Below are 16,393 nucleotides of genomic sequence, written 5' to 3' on the forward strand. Positions count from 1 at the left end.
GGACTATAGGGGTATTAAAACCGAACCGGAAGACCAAACCGAATATTTTGTGCATTTCAGTTTGGTTGGATTTTTGGTTTTTATTATTTAAAAATAACCATTCTTCTTTTTCGGTTCCCATTATTACCGAACTGAGAAAATCTCCCTTCTTAATATTAACAACTTAATGGGAGAATTACACATGTATATAAACAAGATTAAAAAAAAAACCAAAAAATCGAACCGGATTTTCGGTTTGGTTCATATTCGGTTCGAATAGTGATTTGATTCAATTCAGTTCAACCACTCACCTTAACGTTCGTATCGGTTCGGATTTTTAGAAAAATCGAACGGAAAGTTGTCAACCTTACAGATTGCAAAAGTTTACGGTAGACTATCTACTTAGAAAGTTTCAACCCGAGATTAGATCTCAAGGTGTAGCGGGACGGCAGAAGCCATTTCAAACTCCAAATTTGTTGATTGGGGAGGGGGGAAAGTATGGTCGTTTATCCATGTGGTTGACCTGCGGAATGGGACTAACCAAAAAATTAACAATAAAAATAAAAGAAAGAGCAAAAGAAATTGCCCCACATAATTTAATTACTCCAGTTCGACATTTACGTATCCTAATCATATGTCTATACTTTTAGTGGCCACATAACATTTATTGTACATTATACACCGGGCTTCAAACTATCGTTTTATCTCATAGAAATGACGCGCCCACCCACAAAATCATTCCAATACCATTCTAATAACAATAGCAATTGCACATGGATTATATAAGGAGATGGAGTGAAGTTTCGTTTAGCTTAATCAAAGAACGAGATAATTTTTTTGCCTAATAAGGTAGAGAAAAGCAGTAAAAAAACTCATAAGGAAAGTGTCAAAAAAAAAAAAAAACACAAAGTCCTATCATTTTTTTTTTATTCTTTTGTTCATTTCCATTTATCTTTTCCGAACAAATCAAAATTAGAAAAAGAAAGGTGGCTCGATGGGCGGGACGGGCCCGCCCATGTTTTTTCCCCCATGGCTAAAACTCATAGGTTTAGAGGTTCTTTTCTGCCTCGTAAATTGGCAAACATTCCAACAAAAAAAAAAAAAATTGGCAAACATTTCTTTTCTGCTCTTGGTAAGTTGTTATTTTCCTTTTTATATACCCTTTTTTATCACCTGCTTAAGAACTTTCGCTCAATATCATCGACAAACGTTAGATTACGACACTTAATTTGAATGTATAATAAAAGTGAAAAAAGTTTGATAGATTCATGAGCAGAAAAGATAAGATGATTTCTCGTGAAATGTATTGCCATATTATAGTCAGAAGTCCCGTGACGGATATATTTCCTGGGGTCTGAGTCTAACCACTATCACACATTCGTTTTAACTAGGAGGTGAAACCTCCACGTCAGCATTCATCTGCAAATTGGCTGCTAATAGTCAATTAGTCACCCGGATTTTCACCGGTTTTTCATCACTCCTAAAGAGCTCATAGGATTATTTCCACTGTATGAGAAATCAAGAACCCACCCGGTAGTAACCATAGACAGCATAAAGGGCCTGTATGAAAGTAAGCACAAGCAAAACGAAAGCAGCAACGATGGAAATGATTGACCAGGGATTGTCGAAGTACTTGTTCTTGAGAACGGCTCTCCAGGAATTCCACTTTTGCGCGAGAGCGTCTCTGAAGGAAAGCTCTTTACATAAGTAGTGCCGGTAAACTTGATTAGATAGACGGCTGAGAAAACTGCCTTCGAAGTCCAAGGCCACCTCCTGGCAAAGCCGTTTGAAGAGGTCAGCCACCTCGGCGTCGCTCCCAAGGCAGTGATCTATGATGGAGTGTTCGCGGAGGTACCGGACGTCCTCGGGGGAGTTGATCAGGTTGTGCATGAAGATTACGAACGAGGTGACGTTGCTGCTGCAATCCAAGTGAGACTGCTCCAGGGCTATCAAGTTGAGGAAGAGCGACCTCGTCCCTTCATGGATCACAAGCTGGGGGATCCTGAGGATCCCGTCTTCGAACTTTATGTCCCCCCAACATCTAAAATAATTACGCCTGATCTTGACCCCGGCTTCCCGGAGCTCGGTCAAGCAGGGAGTAAGCTGTTCCCGGCTCTTGGACCATTGCTTGGTCGTGGACTGATTTGGGCCCAAAAATTGGAGGCTCCGCCAGAGCACGTCGAGGCAATGGACCCTGCCATGGTCGAATAACGGGTCGAACCCCAATCTTTTGCCGACGTACTCACCAAAAATTTTGCCTTTCCACATCGGAGGGTCGAAGAACTGGATTGCCAGCTTGGCCACGCCCCTCTTTTGGTTGGGGTCGCCGAGCTGCAGACCAAACAGCCGGTCGAGTATGAAGAGCGGGATCTGATTCTCAAGCATGATCATATCCCGCTGGATCTCGAGCATCGATCGCCGGATTGAGAAGACAGGGTCATCGCGAGGGTAGCCGAGTTCCTCGAACCCCTCGTCAAATCCCCGGAACAGCTCGATCACAAAGCAACCGTCGAGAACCATCATCTCCACAAACTCGTCGCTGCTCATGGATATCGTTCCCTCGTAACAGGCGCGAGCTCTCCCCTCGACCTTCTTCACCGAGTCTAGATAGCAGCCTATCTCCTGATGGGAGCGCTCGAGGATGCGGTGGAGGCAGCGCCACTTGTGCCGCTCCATATGGCGGAGGCGCTCGTCACCGTGGTGGTACGGGCCAAGGGAGACGATCTGGGGGACCCAGTCCTCGTCATGGCCATCCTTGAGATAGTGCGGAAACCGGTAAATGGAGAGCTTTGCCCCCGAGACTGGCACGTTATCCTGGCGACCTTGCTCGAGCTTCTCTTTGATTGAGATGACCCACTCGGACTCGGGAGGCCTCGGCTCATAGTCGGTGATGATTTCGGCCCCACAGGTTGATTTCTCGAGGAGTCGAGATTCCACAGTTTCTCGGAGCTTGAGAGTGATCAAATACCAACCCAAGAGCTCCTTCTTGTCGTGAACAGCAGCCATTGCTTGTGAAGAATTGGCCTGCGTTTCTCTGCCTTCGCCTCCTTAAATGGGTTTTCATCCTTCGAATTGATGCTAATTTCAAGTTTGTTTTCCTTATCCTTTTCTTCTCCCGCAACGGTGAATAATTTGACCGTTCTCATTTTTCATACAAGGTCCAATAATGGGACATGCCCCACGTTAGCCACAGAAGGTACAATAATGGGACTAGCTTTTCATCCGCCCAGAAGAAACCGGACGCCACCTGCTCCACGTGAAACACATGACCAAATAGAAGCTATCGAGTGAACTTCTCCTCTTTTTTTTTTTTTTAAGTCGAATTCTCCGCCTAAGATATTAGTGTTTTCATCCTTCATTCTCTTTATCAACAGTGTTATATGCCTATTTGGATAAAAAAAAATAAAAACTTCAATCCCTTTTAGATACTCTCTCTTTCACCAACATGTGTAAGGACAGATCTTGCTCTGGCGTCTTTCAAACATGGCCGAGAAGGTATTTTACATTATATTCATATTATCTGACAATAACTCGTAAATAAGCTGGTCAATAAAGAACGAGAATAACGGAATTCATGAATCAAGTTGATTGTAATTAGAAATGCTATATCCACTAAGTCCAAGCTATCAAATGACATGGCCAATTATTATTGGGTGTTGAAGATGGCCCACTTGTTTTACCGCCCACTTTTAATCTGTCATAAATTTTTTATATCTATTTGAACGCGCTTACAACACTCAGATGTTATAATACCAAGACATGGCAAGGACGGACGACGCGGTAACTACAATGCTCGATATATGTCATCTCGGTTGTGTATTAATAATATACACAACATTTTTCATTTCCAGGAGTCATGTTTTTTCCATCCCTTTCCTCTAGTTACTCTTTTAAGACGGGTGACCAATATGGACATGATTTACATATTTAATTCGTTAAGGTGAAGGCAATGTTTGCAATTTATAATCTAACGAGTCATGGCAACTGGCAAGGACGAACGACAATATAGTAACTTTTGTTGAATTTAACAGTTGAAGGACGGTGAGGGGCTCACATCTTTTGGCCGGTACCTTATCCCTTGAGTTGAGGGGCTCACATTTTACGAGAAAAGTTTTTCAAAAAAATTTTAACTTATTATATGTCAGTCAATATTTATTATGTCAATATGATTCTAAATATTTTGATGATTTGTCAATTTAATTTTAAATTTTTTAACTGTGCCAATTTAATCATAAATCTTTTGATTATTTGTCGATGTAATCCTTTTGGTCAATCATCAAAATAATAGGTTTGTGACTTTATTGACAAAACTTCAAAAGATTTAAGACTAAATTGATATAATTGAATAATTTACGGTTAAATTGGCAAATCGTCGAAAGATTTAAAATTATATTGACATAATTGAAAGGTTTAAAATTAAATTTACCGTCGTACAATATATTTAAGTCTCACCCATGTGAGGTGCTATCTTGGAATGGTGAGCCAAGACATTTGATTGCGTGGATGCAATATTTGCCTTCCTACACCTGCATATTTTCCTTTGCTCCAAAATAGAGATTTAACTTCTTTCCTTCTTGGAGGAGCTTGTGCTTAAATTCTATGGTTTTGCCTGGTGAATGGAAGCCTTCTGTTCAACATTTGAGCTACACTAGCCAATTTCCATAATTTAACCATTGGATGCATAATTTTTGCGTTGGCCTTTGGACTAAGGAGTGATCTAGAGAAAATTGGTCCTGCGGTGTTACGATCGGGACGACACAACGTATTCGGACACAGACATGGTGAAGGAACGGACGGTCCAAAGCCTGATCTTTCTCTTCATCATTTGCCCTCTCGATGTAATTAAACATTCTACGATGGACCCTCAAAACGGGAGGAGCGTTCGGGTATGAATCCTCTCCTTGGGTTGATCAATTCAATGCGAAGCCAGCTGGCTTCATTGGGCCTCCAGATGGTCAGCGAATCGGGATTCAATTTATTTTGTCTCATTATTGCCAAGTGGGGAAACTCTCCCTTAGTTGTCTCCGTTTCTTTATAAATTCCTATCTTATTAAATCTAATCGGGCCGTTAATCTAGGTGGCCACGTTCTACGTAATGGCATCGCACCTGCACCAGCAAAAACACCTTAAAAATATTAACAACTATAGTAATGGTAAGCGAAATTAAATGAGAGACAAAAAAAAAAAATGAATTGGATATACCTTCCTTGGGCAGGACGACGACGGAACGTGGCGGAGAAGTCAACAGAGCAGGTGACGGGCCACGACGGCGAATGTCAACGGCGACGACGGGATCAAAGTCGCACAGTGGGCGAGACGAGACGCCGCAACCACAAACAAACCGACCGGACGTCACGACTCTCTTGCCAACATTATAGGCCCAGCCGAAGCAAAGACGAGGAATTGGATCCCCTTTTTGGATGATTTTACGCACATGTGTCCATCGAGAATGTGCATGTGAGGCGAGTACAGATGATGCCCGATCGAGCGTAAAATCGATTGACACGGCCCAAATACCAAATGATTTGTACCTTTTTTGTTTTTTTCCAACAATTGGTTGTACTTGGTCAGATTTGAACTTCTATGAATAAGAGCAAAACAAATATCATAACTTTCGTATAGCACTTTCTTGAATGACGTTATTTTTTTTTTTTCCGACCACTTAATACCGTATATTGTAAATTATATTTATTAAAGTATTATAACTCTCAATCGATCACTTGTTCTAAACTTTTTTAAAAACGTTCGTTGAAGTGCCGGAAATCTAAACTTGCATAACCCTCGCCGAAGTTCAAAAATTGAATTTAAATTGTAAAAATTTTCATGGTGATTCAAACAGTCATTTATCTAGTAAGAGTGACACATTGACCCACAAAATTACAACAATATCATGCCAACTGCACATGGTGCGTATAAGGAAACAGAGTGAAGTTTCGTGTAGCTTAATAAAATAACTAGAATGAACCCTTCTTGATGAGTGCGATAAACTACCCTCGACTTAATTTTTTTTTGGGTTTGATTCTTTCCTATTCTTATATCTATTTTACAAGTCATTGTAAATGCTATGTGCGTGTGAAGATTGCGAATTCCTACTGCCTCACTCATGCGTCCCACTCCCAACCCTCCTTGAGAAAGTGAGGAATTGAACACTCAACTTCTCCCTTCCCAAATGAGAAGGGTGGCCACTTGAGGTGGTTAACCTCACCTTATTTTTTGGTTGAAATACCCTTGCCGTATTGCGAAAGTAAGAAATGCTTGTTTTAAATCCATTTTAGGTAGGTAAGCTTGGAACTCCAATTAATTATACTTTTTATAAAGGACAAATTAGGAATAAGTTTTAGAGAATTAATGAGAGTAACCCATAGGTGTTGACACCTAAATTTTGATTTTTTTATTAAATCATGCATTTCAAGCATAAAATGAGAACTAATTATAGTCCTCACAAAAAGTAATTTTCTCAAGCATTGCATGTCTCATTTTTTTGTCAATCATGCATTCAAGCTAGAGGTGGAGTAATTGAGCTTAATTTGACAAGCGACTGGACTAGACTCAATTGGAGATTTTCATCTATGCACCAAAGGAGGGTACCGAGTTCTATATGAGTCAATTGGACCTATTTTCAAGCTCAAATTAGTTCATTCAACCCCATTTAACTTGTTAAGGCTTTCAATTAATTGTTCATTATTTAGAAAAAGCTTTAATTTGAGCCCAATAAATTTGAGACGAGTTCTTTACTTGATGTAAAATTCGGCCAAGGCTTGAGCACAAGAGTGCCGAATTTCACTGTGAGTTTGAACTTAATTTGATTTCAAATCAGCCCATTTTGGTTATTTAATTAAACAAGGCCTTAATTAATTATCCAGTTGGTCAATTAAAACCCAAGTCAAGCCGAGATTACACCACAAGCCCTCAGAGCATGTGAAATTCAGCCATTATCACATTTTCCCACTTTAGCCGAAAATGCTAGGTGATCCAAAGGATTAGGACTCTTCCAATTTCAAATAATCCAAGAGTTTGATTAATCTTGGGAATCTATTTAGCTAGGGTTCTAGAGGATGTGGACTCTAAGGGTCTATGGGCTCCTATCTAATCCTACATAGCTAGGATTACAATAATCCCACGGCTCACAGCAATCCCTACCCCAATTAGGATTAGTAGATTTAGCTCTACATAAGCAAGCCATTGTTGAGGGCATTCAGGGGGCGGAGACTCATTAAAAAAAATTCGGAGCAAGATGGGAATATTGAAGGTCTCGAGAGCTTCATCCACGGAGAAGTCCAGTCGAGAGAAGTAAAAAAGGAGGCTCCCTTTCTCTCTCTACTTCTTGGTGGACATCCAGAGAACATGTAGCGGGGGGCATCATAGCAAAAAACTATAAGCCACGAAATTGCTCACCGAGAGTTTTTGGCACAAAAACCAGCACCGCCTAGCTCTGTCCAGCCACCACAGCCCGCCGTCCAAGGCTCCGTTCGAATTGCCGCCCACCATAGCTCGCCTGCCAAAGATCCCCCGCTGTCCAGCTTGATCTCGTCACAAGGCGGCTGTTGTTCGGTTCAGACATGACGTCGATCCGCCTTTGTTTTTTCATTATTTGAAGATCTAACATTGTGGTTACGTGTTTAAATCGATTGGTGGCAAACCGAGCTAAAAAAAAAGTGGTTTTGGGCGTGATTCGCAGCTTGTGCTTGCATATATGTTCTAATACTTTGACGAGGATACTTGATTTGCAATTAAAGTTTGAAAGTTTGAGCCTTTTCCTATCGGTTTTGTGCAAGAACCAAAAATTGGTCATTGATGCATAAAAATTCTGATCTTTTGAGTAAATTTGGTTTGGTCATGAAATTATTTGAATAATTTGGGAATTGATTGATTTTAATTGGAAAACGTCTTTTCTCAAAAAACTGTTCTGTCATTTTTTTATGACCTAAACTTAGCTGGAAAAAGATTGGATTCTTTATGGAATAAAAGTGGATTTTTGGCACGCGTATTTCTCTTGACTGAATTCGGCTTGTGGATGATTTCCTGATTGTTACGATAATTATCTCTTGCACGTTAGTTGGTTGAGTTACCTTATCCTATGGTTTTTTGATAATGTTTCCACATTGTGGATAGGAATTACTCGAATTGGATAACATCCGATTGTAAGAAATAACTGAGTTGGATAATATAAAATTTGTCTTGATAATCTTTGGCTTTGGATCGTTATTTCATTCTTATCTGGTGGTTGAATTATCTTATCTCTTGCAAATTTTTTGAATTTATGTGATTTGAGGATAAGGTTTGATTGAATTGGATAATTATCCAAATTTTTTAGAGTTATCTAAAATTGAATTTTCGAACCTTAAAGATAATTCATCAAAAATCAAAGCGGACTTTGGATGAGGAAATGTGGACCCTACTCTCACAAATTCAGCCACCCCTCTCAAATCTTTGAAAATTAAATAAGCTGGTCTATTTTTAATTCTCATCTGGTCATGTTTGTTTGATTGTATCATTTTTATAAAGTTTGCACCTTTGTAGATAAACGTGCCCATGATCTTATGGAATGAGATTATAATTTATTATAGAATTTTGGTATTCTGCCCTTTGGGAGGGAAAAGGGATGATGTTATTCTATACATATGTCCGTATATTGGCTCGCATCTTCGAGAATGTGGCGAATAAAATTCTGCTCTAGCTCGAATCTTTGGGAATGAGTGAATTTATCGAAAAATGAAAATTAAAGGTATATTATGGGCGTTTTTGTTCATACTTTGCTTTATTTTAATTAGTCTCATTTTTCTATGGTTAATCATGTCAAAGGTCCATTTTCATGTCATAAAAAGCATCTAACATAAGTTAAGACTTGAGAAATCATTTTCTTAAATTAAATTGGACATCATCATATTTTATGGCATGTCTTCATAGCAGTGGACATTTTATCCGAAAATACAAAAATCTTTCATATTTTCGAGTATCATATGGTCCATTCCATTTTCTAAATCATTCAATTAATATCATTCAATCAAAAGGGATTCTTCTTGAAATTTGGTATTGAAAGGGCATTAATTTTTTTAAATTAATGTAACCAAGTCCTCGGACTCATTTTCTCCGGTTCGCAAAAATAAGATATTTTTCCCGATATCTTATTAAAGTTCTAATCAACCTTCCGTAAATAATTAGTGGCAGCTCCAATTTAACAATTTTTCATGAAATAAACCTAAATTGCAATTTGGTATGGGCTTGGAAGAGTCCGTGTTAGGTTAATTAAATAATTAACCCGATAATCCATTAACTTAAGGTTGCCAAACCTTAGGTCGCGACAACAGGTTTTAGAGAAGAGCATGTAGGATCCAAGGCATGCCAAAATTAATTGTACTTGAAAATGCAAGGAAAATGTTTCTTTAAAATCGCGATCATTAATCTTGTGAGATCCACATAAAATTCATGTGGAATTCATAAAACAATTCATTGTGATTCAATCTCTCCAATGTACCGGATCGAGGAATTATTTGGTGAAGAAGAGGAGGGAGTCCGCCGGACTCCTAAGCCCATCGCCTTTTTCCAGTTGTTTGAACTTGGTCACAAAACAAGCTGCCTCAGTTGCATAGGTTGAGAAGAGAGAGAGAGGTGCGGGTTTAAAAGGTTCTTTTTGGCCTAGTAAATATTTCCATTTTTTGATAAGTTGTCCTTCAAATTTTCCATGGCCTTATTTATCACCTCTTTAGAATGGTTAAGCATTTTCGGTCAATATTATCAAAATACGTTAGCTTTTAGATTTGCTATGTAATTTAATATTTATTAGACGTAACTTTTTCTTTGTTCCGATATACGGAGAATATTTAACTTCTTTCCTTCTTGAAGGAGCTTTTGTTTACCTAATTAACTAATGAGAGTTGCTACCCTGACGGTCCGCGAGTATCGTCATTATTTCTGACTTCATAATTTTTTAATTAATGAGTGTTTTATGTAAACATGCTGTGATAATGTGTGGATCTTTTGTCAGAAATAACCGACAGTATTATCAGACTGTCGGGGAATTATTTCCCTTAATTAATTGCTTCGCCTTCTATGTTTTTGCCTTGTGCATGGAAGCCTTCTTTTCAACATTTGAGCCACACTAGCTAATTCTCATAATTTTACCTTTGGATGCACAATTTTGAATTGAATCAATTCGGGTTCGCAACCAAGAATGAAGAGAAGATGGATGCGTTGGACTTCGGACTAGGGAGTAAAATAGAGAGATTGGGTCCTGCGGAGTTGCAGTCAGTACGGCAAACACACACTCTTCGGAGACAAAAACGGTGAAGGAACGGAGGACGAAGCCTCCCTTGTCGACGTTACGGGCCCTGCCCAAGCAAAGACAAGAGGAATTGGGTCCCGCTTTTGGATTATTCGCGGACACGTGTCCACCAGGAATGGCATGTGAGGCTAGCAAAGATGATGCTCATCAGATACTTTCCACTATGTGAGAAATCAAGAACGTGGCCTGTAGTAGCCATAGATTCCATAAAAGGTCAGTGCGAAAGCAAGTACAAGCAAAAGGACAGCAGCAATTAAGGAACTGACTGACCACGGATTGTCGAAGTACTTGTTCTTGACAATGGCTATACAAGATCGGGCTTTTTAAAAAAATACGACAAAAAAAAGTTACGAATTTACGTGCTCTCTCGCCTCCTCACTCGGTGCGTGCTCTCTCTCGACAGTTTGAGGTAAGTTTTGGTACTGTTATTTTTTTTTTCAGTTTCTTATATATATTATTATTTATACATGCTCATTTATTTGCATTTGTTATATTATTATTATTTATTTATTTTGTTATGTTATTTATTTCATCTGTTATATTGACAGTTATAATGTTAATGTGATTTAATGAGTATATTTAGTTGAAATGTTAGTTTTTTTATGTAATTTTATATTATTTATATGTTGTTAGTAATGTGTTTTTATTTTTTTGTTAATATTTTGGTAATGTTTAAATTATTTATAGGTTGTTATCAACAAAATATAATGTTCTTGTGTTTTTATGTTATTTATAGGTTGCTATTAATATGTTTATAATTTTTAATGTTAAGATGATTAATATATTTAAAATTTTGTTATTGTAATAGGTGCACATGTTAGTATTGTTTATTTTTTTTTAGATTTTGTTACAAATATGCTTGAATTTGAGGGTATTATTTTTAATTTGTTAGTTTTCTAGGAAAAAAATATTTATCAATTTTGAGATAAAAAATAATTTGTAATTTCTTTATTTAGCAGAATATCGTCTAGATCTTTTGCAATTGTGTACTTGGGAGGTAGAATAGTACGAAATGAAAATGGACATAATTACGAAGGTGGACAGTCTACTATGTTTGAGTTTGGAAAAATATCCACATTTAATGAGTTACATGCTATGATTGAGCGCGTATTGAATCTACCAGAGAACTAGTATATTTGTAATTTGATGTTTAGACAACCGATTCTAACACCCGGAAGTATTAGATATGACATTGTGGAGGTGGATAATGCTGCTACGATTAAGATAATCCTGGAGTTTGCACTTCAGTGTGGTTCTATGGCGTTTTTATAGTTTTATGCAATAGTAGATGAACAACAAGTGTCGCGACCTAAAAAAAATAAACGAGTTAATTTTCGGGCTAATGGATTATCAGGTTAATTAATTAACTAACCTAACTCGGACTCTCCCAAGTCCATACCAAATCGCAACTTAAGGTTCAAATAATTAACATGCAACGTGTTTTGAATTTGGAGTCGCCACTAATCATTTTCGGTAGGTTGATTAGAAACCTAAATAAAATAGCGGGAGAAACTATCTTATTTCCGCGAACCGGAGATTTTGAATTCGGGGATTTGGTTACGTCAGATTTCTCTAACGCCCTTTCGGTACCATTTTCATGAAAAATATTTGATTTGGCAATTTTGATGGATTTTGCTTGAAATTCAAAGATGCAATTTTTTTGGTTTTTTCTTCTTTTTTATGGGGATGTAAAACATTGAACTTTGTACGACATACACCATGGGTGATTTAGAAAGAAAGAAAACGCAGCCAGTCACGAGTATTTATAAAAATAAATTAACATGTAATAATGCTAAAATTTGGAACACGTGGCATGTCTAAAATAAACAAACAAATGTTCAAACCAAACGATTACATTTTTGTAGATCGAGATGGAAATGATTACCTTCTATTACACAAAATCTTACTCACATACACGTTATAGTTCCCTTCAAGATCTCGGAGTGGAAGAACGCGGCTGTCGTCGAAAATGGCAAGCAATGGCGTTGTTGGGTTGCGAGGGGCGAAATATGTGTCGGGACTCGTCGAAGATGATGCTCGACTAAAACTCTTTTCTTCACTCTCGAATTTTCTCTTCTGATTTTTCTCAAGAACTCTCTTTTTCCTCTCTAAAAATTCCTCTCAAAAACTCTCTCAAAACTCTCTCAATTCTCTTCCACTCCCTATCACAAAAATTCTCCTCTACTCTCTCTCTCAATTCTCTTCCACTTCCCCCTTCTCTACTCTCTCTCTCAATTCTCTTCCACTTCCCCCTTCTAAAACTCTTCTCAAGAGCTCTCTCTTTTATAGGCAAAGTTCTTCATCCTTCATTCTTCACCTTCATTTCTTCACCTTCCATTTTCATCTTCTCTTCTTCATCTTCATTTCTTCACCTTCCATTTTCATCTTCCCTTCTTCATCTTCATTTCTTCACCTTCCATTTTCATCTTCCCTTCATTATCTTCCCTTCATCATCTTCCCTTCTTCATCTTCTTTTCATTATCTTCCCTTCATCATCTTCCCTTCTTCATCTTCTTTTGGTATTTGCAATACGGTCCCCGAAGTTCCAAGTATTTGCAATACGGTCCCTGAAATTTTAAGTATTTGCAATACAGTCCTTGAAGTTTCAAATCTTCTCGGTGTATTTTTCCATCCCGTGCCTAGTCTAGACGCATGCTAAATTAAGTGTTCTGCTTGCCCGATTATATGCCAATGCAATGTACGCTAAAAATAAATATGTGAGATGATTTTTTTATAATTTTTATGCAAAAAATAGATTAATCAAAATTTAGGCGTCAACAGCTGCCCCTCTTTGAGTGGAGGCTCGTAGAGGTTCCGCTCAAAGACAAAATTGAATCCTAAATTTTGACAGTGCAAATTATGGATGAACTTTTTTGCGGGAGTTTTAATCCCATTTTTTATGTAATGAAGTGATGCATGATATGCAAGACTGTAAATAACATGTGTCATAATTCCTCTTTTCCATGTTAGAGAAACATGCACATGGATCGCATACAAGAATACCTGTTTTACCAAATTTCTCGTAAGCTAATGGTTCTCTTAATTTCCAAGTTTCTTTTTGCAGATGCAAGGATTTTAAGGTATTTGGCCTATCCGTTATCAGAGACTTCTCCCTAATGCAAGACAGCGCAAGATATGTGTGTCGTTTGAGATCACAAGAGCTACGTCGTTGTGAGTCGAAAGAAGTGGGATCAAGTTCACAAGAGCTACGTCGTTGTGAGTTGATTAAATGTCGAAATCGCCAGTGCATATGTCTTCACGATTCGATAAAGGGGAACCAAAATCATAAGAGCTACGTCGTTATGATTTGGTTTGGATCAAAAATATGGGTGCTTATGTCTTCATGATTTGATAAAGGAGCCGAAAATCATAAGAGCTATGTCATTATGAGCCGACTAAAGGTCAAGATCACCGGTGCATACGTCTTCGTGATTCGATACCGAAATCATAAGAGCTACGTCGTTATGATTTGAAGAGATGTCAAGATCGCCAGTGCATATGTCTTCACGTCCCGAGATTGAAACCATAAGAGCTACGTCGTTATGATTTGATAAGATGTCAAGATCGCCGGTGCATATGTCTACACGACTTGACAGAAGAGGCATATTGCCCGAATTGAACAATATTTGATAGGAGCACCATCGAATGGAATCGATAAGTACAAAAGGGGCATATTGCCTGAATTGAATCATAACAACTATCATGAGAAGAGTTGTTAATTTGAAAAGGGGTTGAGAAAACTTACCCGGGTTCTCCAAACGATTAATCAAGGAACGGCGCGATTTTGTATCGTACCTGGTAGGCATTTGCCAGCAAAACTTGCTCATTCAATAATCCTTGGATGAATTTCGAGACCTTGGGAGGGAACTCGAACATCGGGAATGTATTACCTATCATAGAATGTCATAGGTAACACACACAAACATATTCAACAATGAGTATAATGCAATCACTCATACTATGGTTCATGCATAACCATTCTGTCAAGTTTGCATTACCAATTTTGTCCAGGGAGGTTCTCACATTACGAATACCTCGAATGTGAGCTGAATGGGGGGACTTCGGTCCGAAAGGGCTTTCTCTCACTCTCGAGAAAAGCTATTTATCCTGTCTGCAGGATTCAAGAGAAATCACTCAATCTTTCCATCATCGCATTCGATAAGGATCCAAGTAATCTCGCAATTGATACGACCGAGCCGATCTGGAGGTCTTGATTAGGACCGTAATGAGAGCTAGGTCAAAGGTTTACAAAGGGGACTCTAGTTGAGTCAAGGCTGCTTGAAATGAATTTCTTCATCATCTGCTCTGGATTTACAAGTCAAGAATCCTGCAAAAATGAGAGAGAAATAATCTTGCTCGAACTTCTTCGAGTGATGCTTAAAATCATTTAACTCTACGTTAACTCAAGTGTCCTAATCAGAAGAGACTTTGGAGGGTTATAACGTAGGCTAGGATTGGGGACCGAGGAACGAAAAGGCTCGTTTTGGCTCGGAAATTAAATGAGAAGGGGCTTGACGTTGGTGATCATCGCCGACTAGTCACCGATCTTGGTCTTCTGGAAATGTCTTCGTAAAGAATACCATCATTGAATGAGGGATGGTAGTTTTCTACTGAAAATTGCACTTTACAAACCGATTTCTTGGGGAGTCTTCTTCACAACAAGTGTCTGTCAAGGATTTGCAAGAGACACAATGCAAACATGTACATGGATTTTACAACTTAACATGCAAAAATGTACATTCAAAATTCAGAAGTACTTTACAAATGAATGTGCATTGGCCTTACTTTTGGTAGGCACTTTGCTTTTCCTATGCTTGAAATTTTCATATGAGATCGGCCTTTGCTTTTCTTACTCCCGACTCTCATTTTTCTTTTTTTCTTCTTTTTTTCGAGAAAAGATTTCTTTTCCTTTTTCTTTGAGAGCCCTTCGACATCTCTTTATTTTGCTTTTTTTTTTTTTTTTTTTTTTTTTTTTTTTTTGAGAGCGGGCCCTTCTCCTTTAAGCTGAGTTTGCCTCTCCTTTTTTTTTACAATCCCATGACTTTGAACCAGGAATTACAACAAGCATAATGATCATTCGGGAATTCTCTGTTGACTCGACCATCTCCAATTCTAATCCTTGGGAAAATGCTATCTTCGCCTTTGGAATGAGCAAATGATCACCAACGGGGGTTTAAGAAATGAATTTGCGAGGCTCAAGTGGGCTATGCAAAGAATGAAGTGTATAGGATAGAGAAGTGAATGCTCTTCATCATCCTAAGGCACTTGAATTAAAATTCGAGTATAAATGCAAAGAAACACCCGAAGATTAATGTTAGTCCGAGCAAGAAAATTTCTAACCATTTACCTCGTGTTGCTGTTGGAATTAACTCGTCTGGACCCCGATGTGGGGTGGTTCTTGACAGGGGTAAAGAAATGAAACCACCGCTCAAAAAGGGTAATCAATGGATCACCCGTAGTGTTTGGGATAGAGAACTGAATGCCTCCGTCACTTCGGTTATCGTACCTTTCGCGAGAAAACTCTTTACCTCGGGGAATGCGGAATTTTGCCACCGTTCATCTCGCCTGAAAAAATTGGACGTGTTTGGGAAATGATTGCCTTACATCATCCCGCCCTGCCCCATTCCATACATTCAATGTATCTTATGTAGTTCATGTTCCTTATTTAGAGTTGGTAAATTAAACATGAGGGAAGGTCATGCGCAAACTATGCAATGTATGAGTGTTTTTGAGCATATAAAATGCAGCAACTTTTTATCTTGGTGGACAGAATTCGCAAGCACATAAGAAACTTCTTAGGGGCGTGGATTGGGAGTTGCCCCTGCTCATGCAAATGAGTTGCAAAACTTCATTATCCGGTTCGAGACATGAGATTGTCAAAGGCTCCGGGAATTTCTTATTTCATTAATTTTTCGGGGAGAATGGATGCTTCCCTATCTGGAAAGGCAGTGACCCTCGTAAAAATCAAAAGGGAAAGCGTCAATGTACGTTCTCATGTTCTAAACGAGTTGAAACGATACCGCTTTACCCTTGTACGTATTCCTTGCAAACTTTGAATTTGAAAAGATCGATTCATCCGGATCGGATTGTATGTCCGGGATGTTATCTCTCCGGTTTTGTAACCATCTGGGC

The 16,393-nt window shown here is 38.5% G+C and overlaps 1 protein-coding gene across 1 annotated transcript; it reads right to left on the reverse strand.

The window, feature by feature from the left end:
• Positions 1-1,265: 1,265 nt before the first annotated feature.
• LOC115742153 (UPF0481 protein At3g47200-like) lies at positions 1,266-3,061 on the reverse strand. Its single transcript, XM_030676278.2, has one exon. It carries the CDS (start codon positions 2,983-2,985, stop codon positions 1,498-1,500), a length of 1,488 nt encoding a protein of 495 aa, XP_030532138.1. The 5' UTR covers positions 2,986-3,061; the 3' UTR covers positions 1,266-1,497.
• Between the last annotated feature and the right edge of the window lie 13,332 nt (positions 3,062-16,393).

The sequence above is a fragment of the Rhodamnia argentea genome, chromosome 11 (assembly GCF_020921035.1).
Source record: "Rhodamnia argentea isolate NSW1041297 chromosome 11, ASM2092103v1, whole genome shotgun sequence".
NCBI lineage: Eukaryota > Viridiplantae > Streptophyta > Magnoliopsida > Myrtales > Myrtaceae > Rhodamnia > Rhodamnia argentea.

Coding starts and splice junctions, on each gene's coding strand:
- LOC115742153 (XM_030676278.2), bottom strand. CDS start 2,985: ATGGCTGCTGTTCACGACAAGAAGGAGCTCTTGGGTTGGTATTTGATC.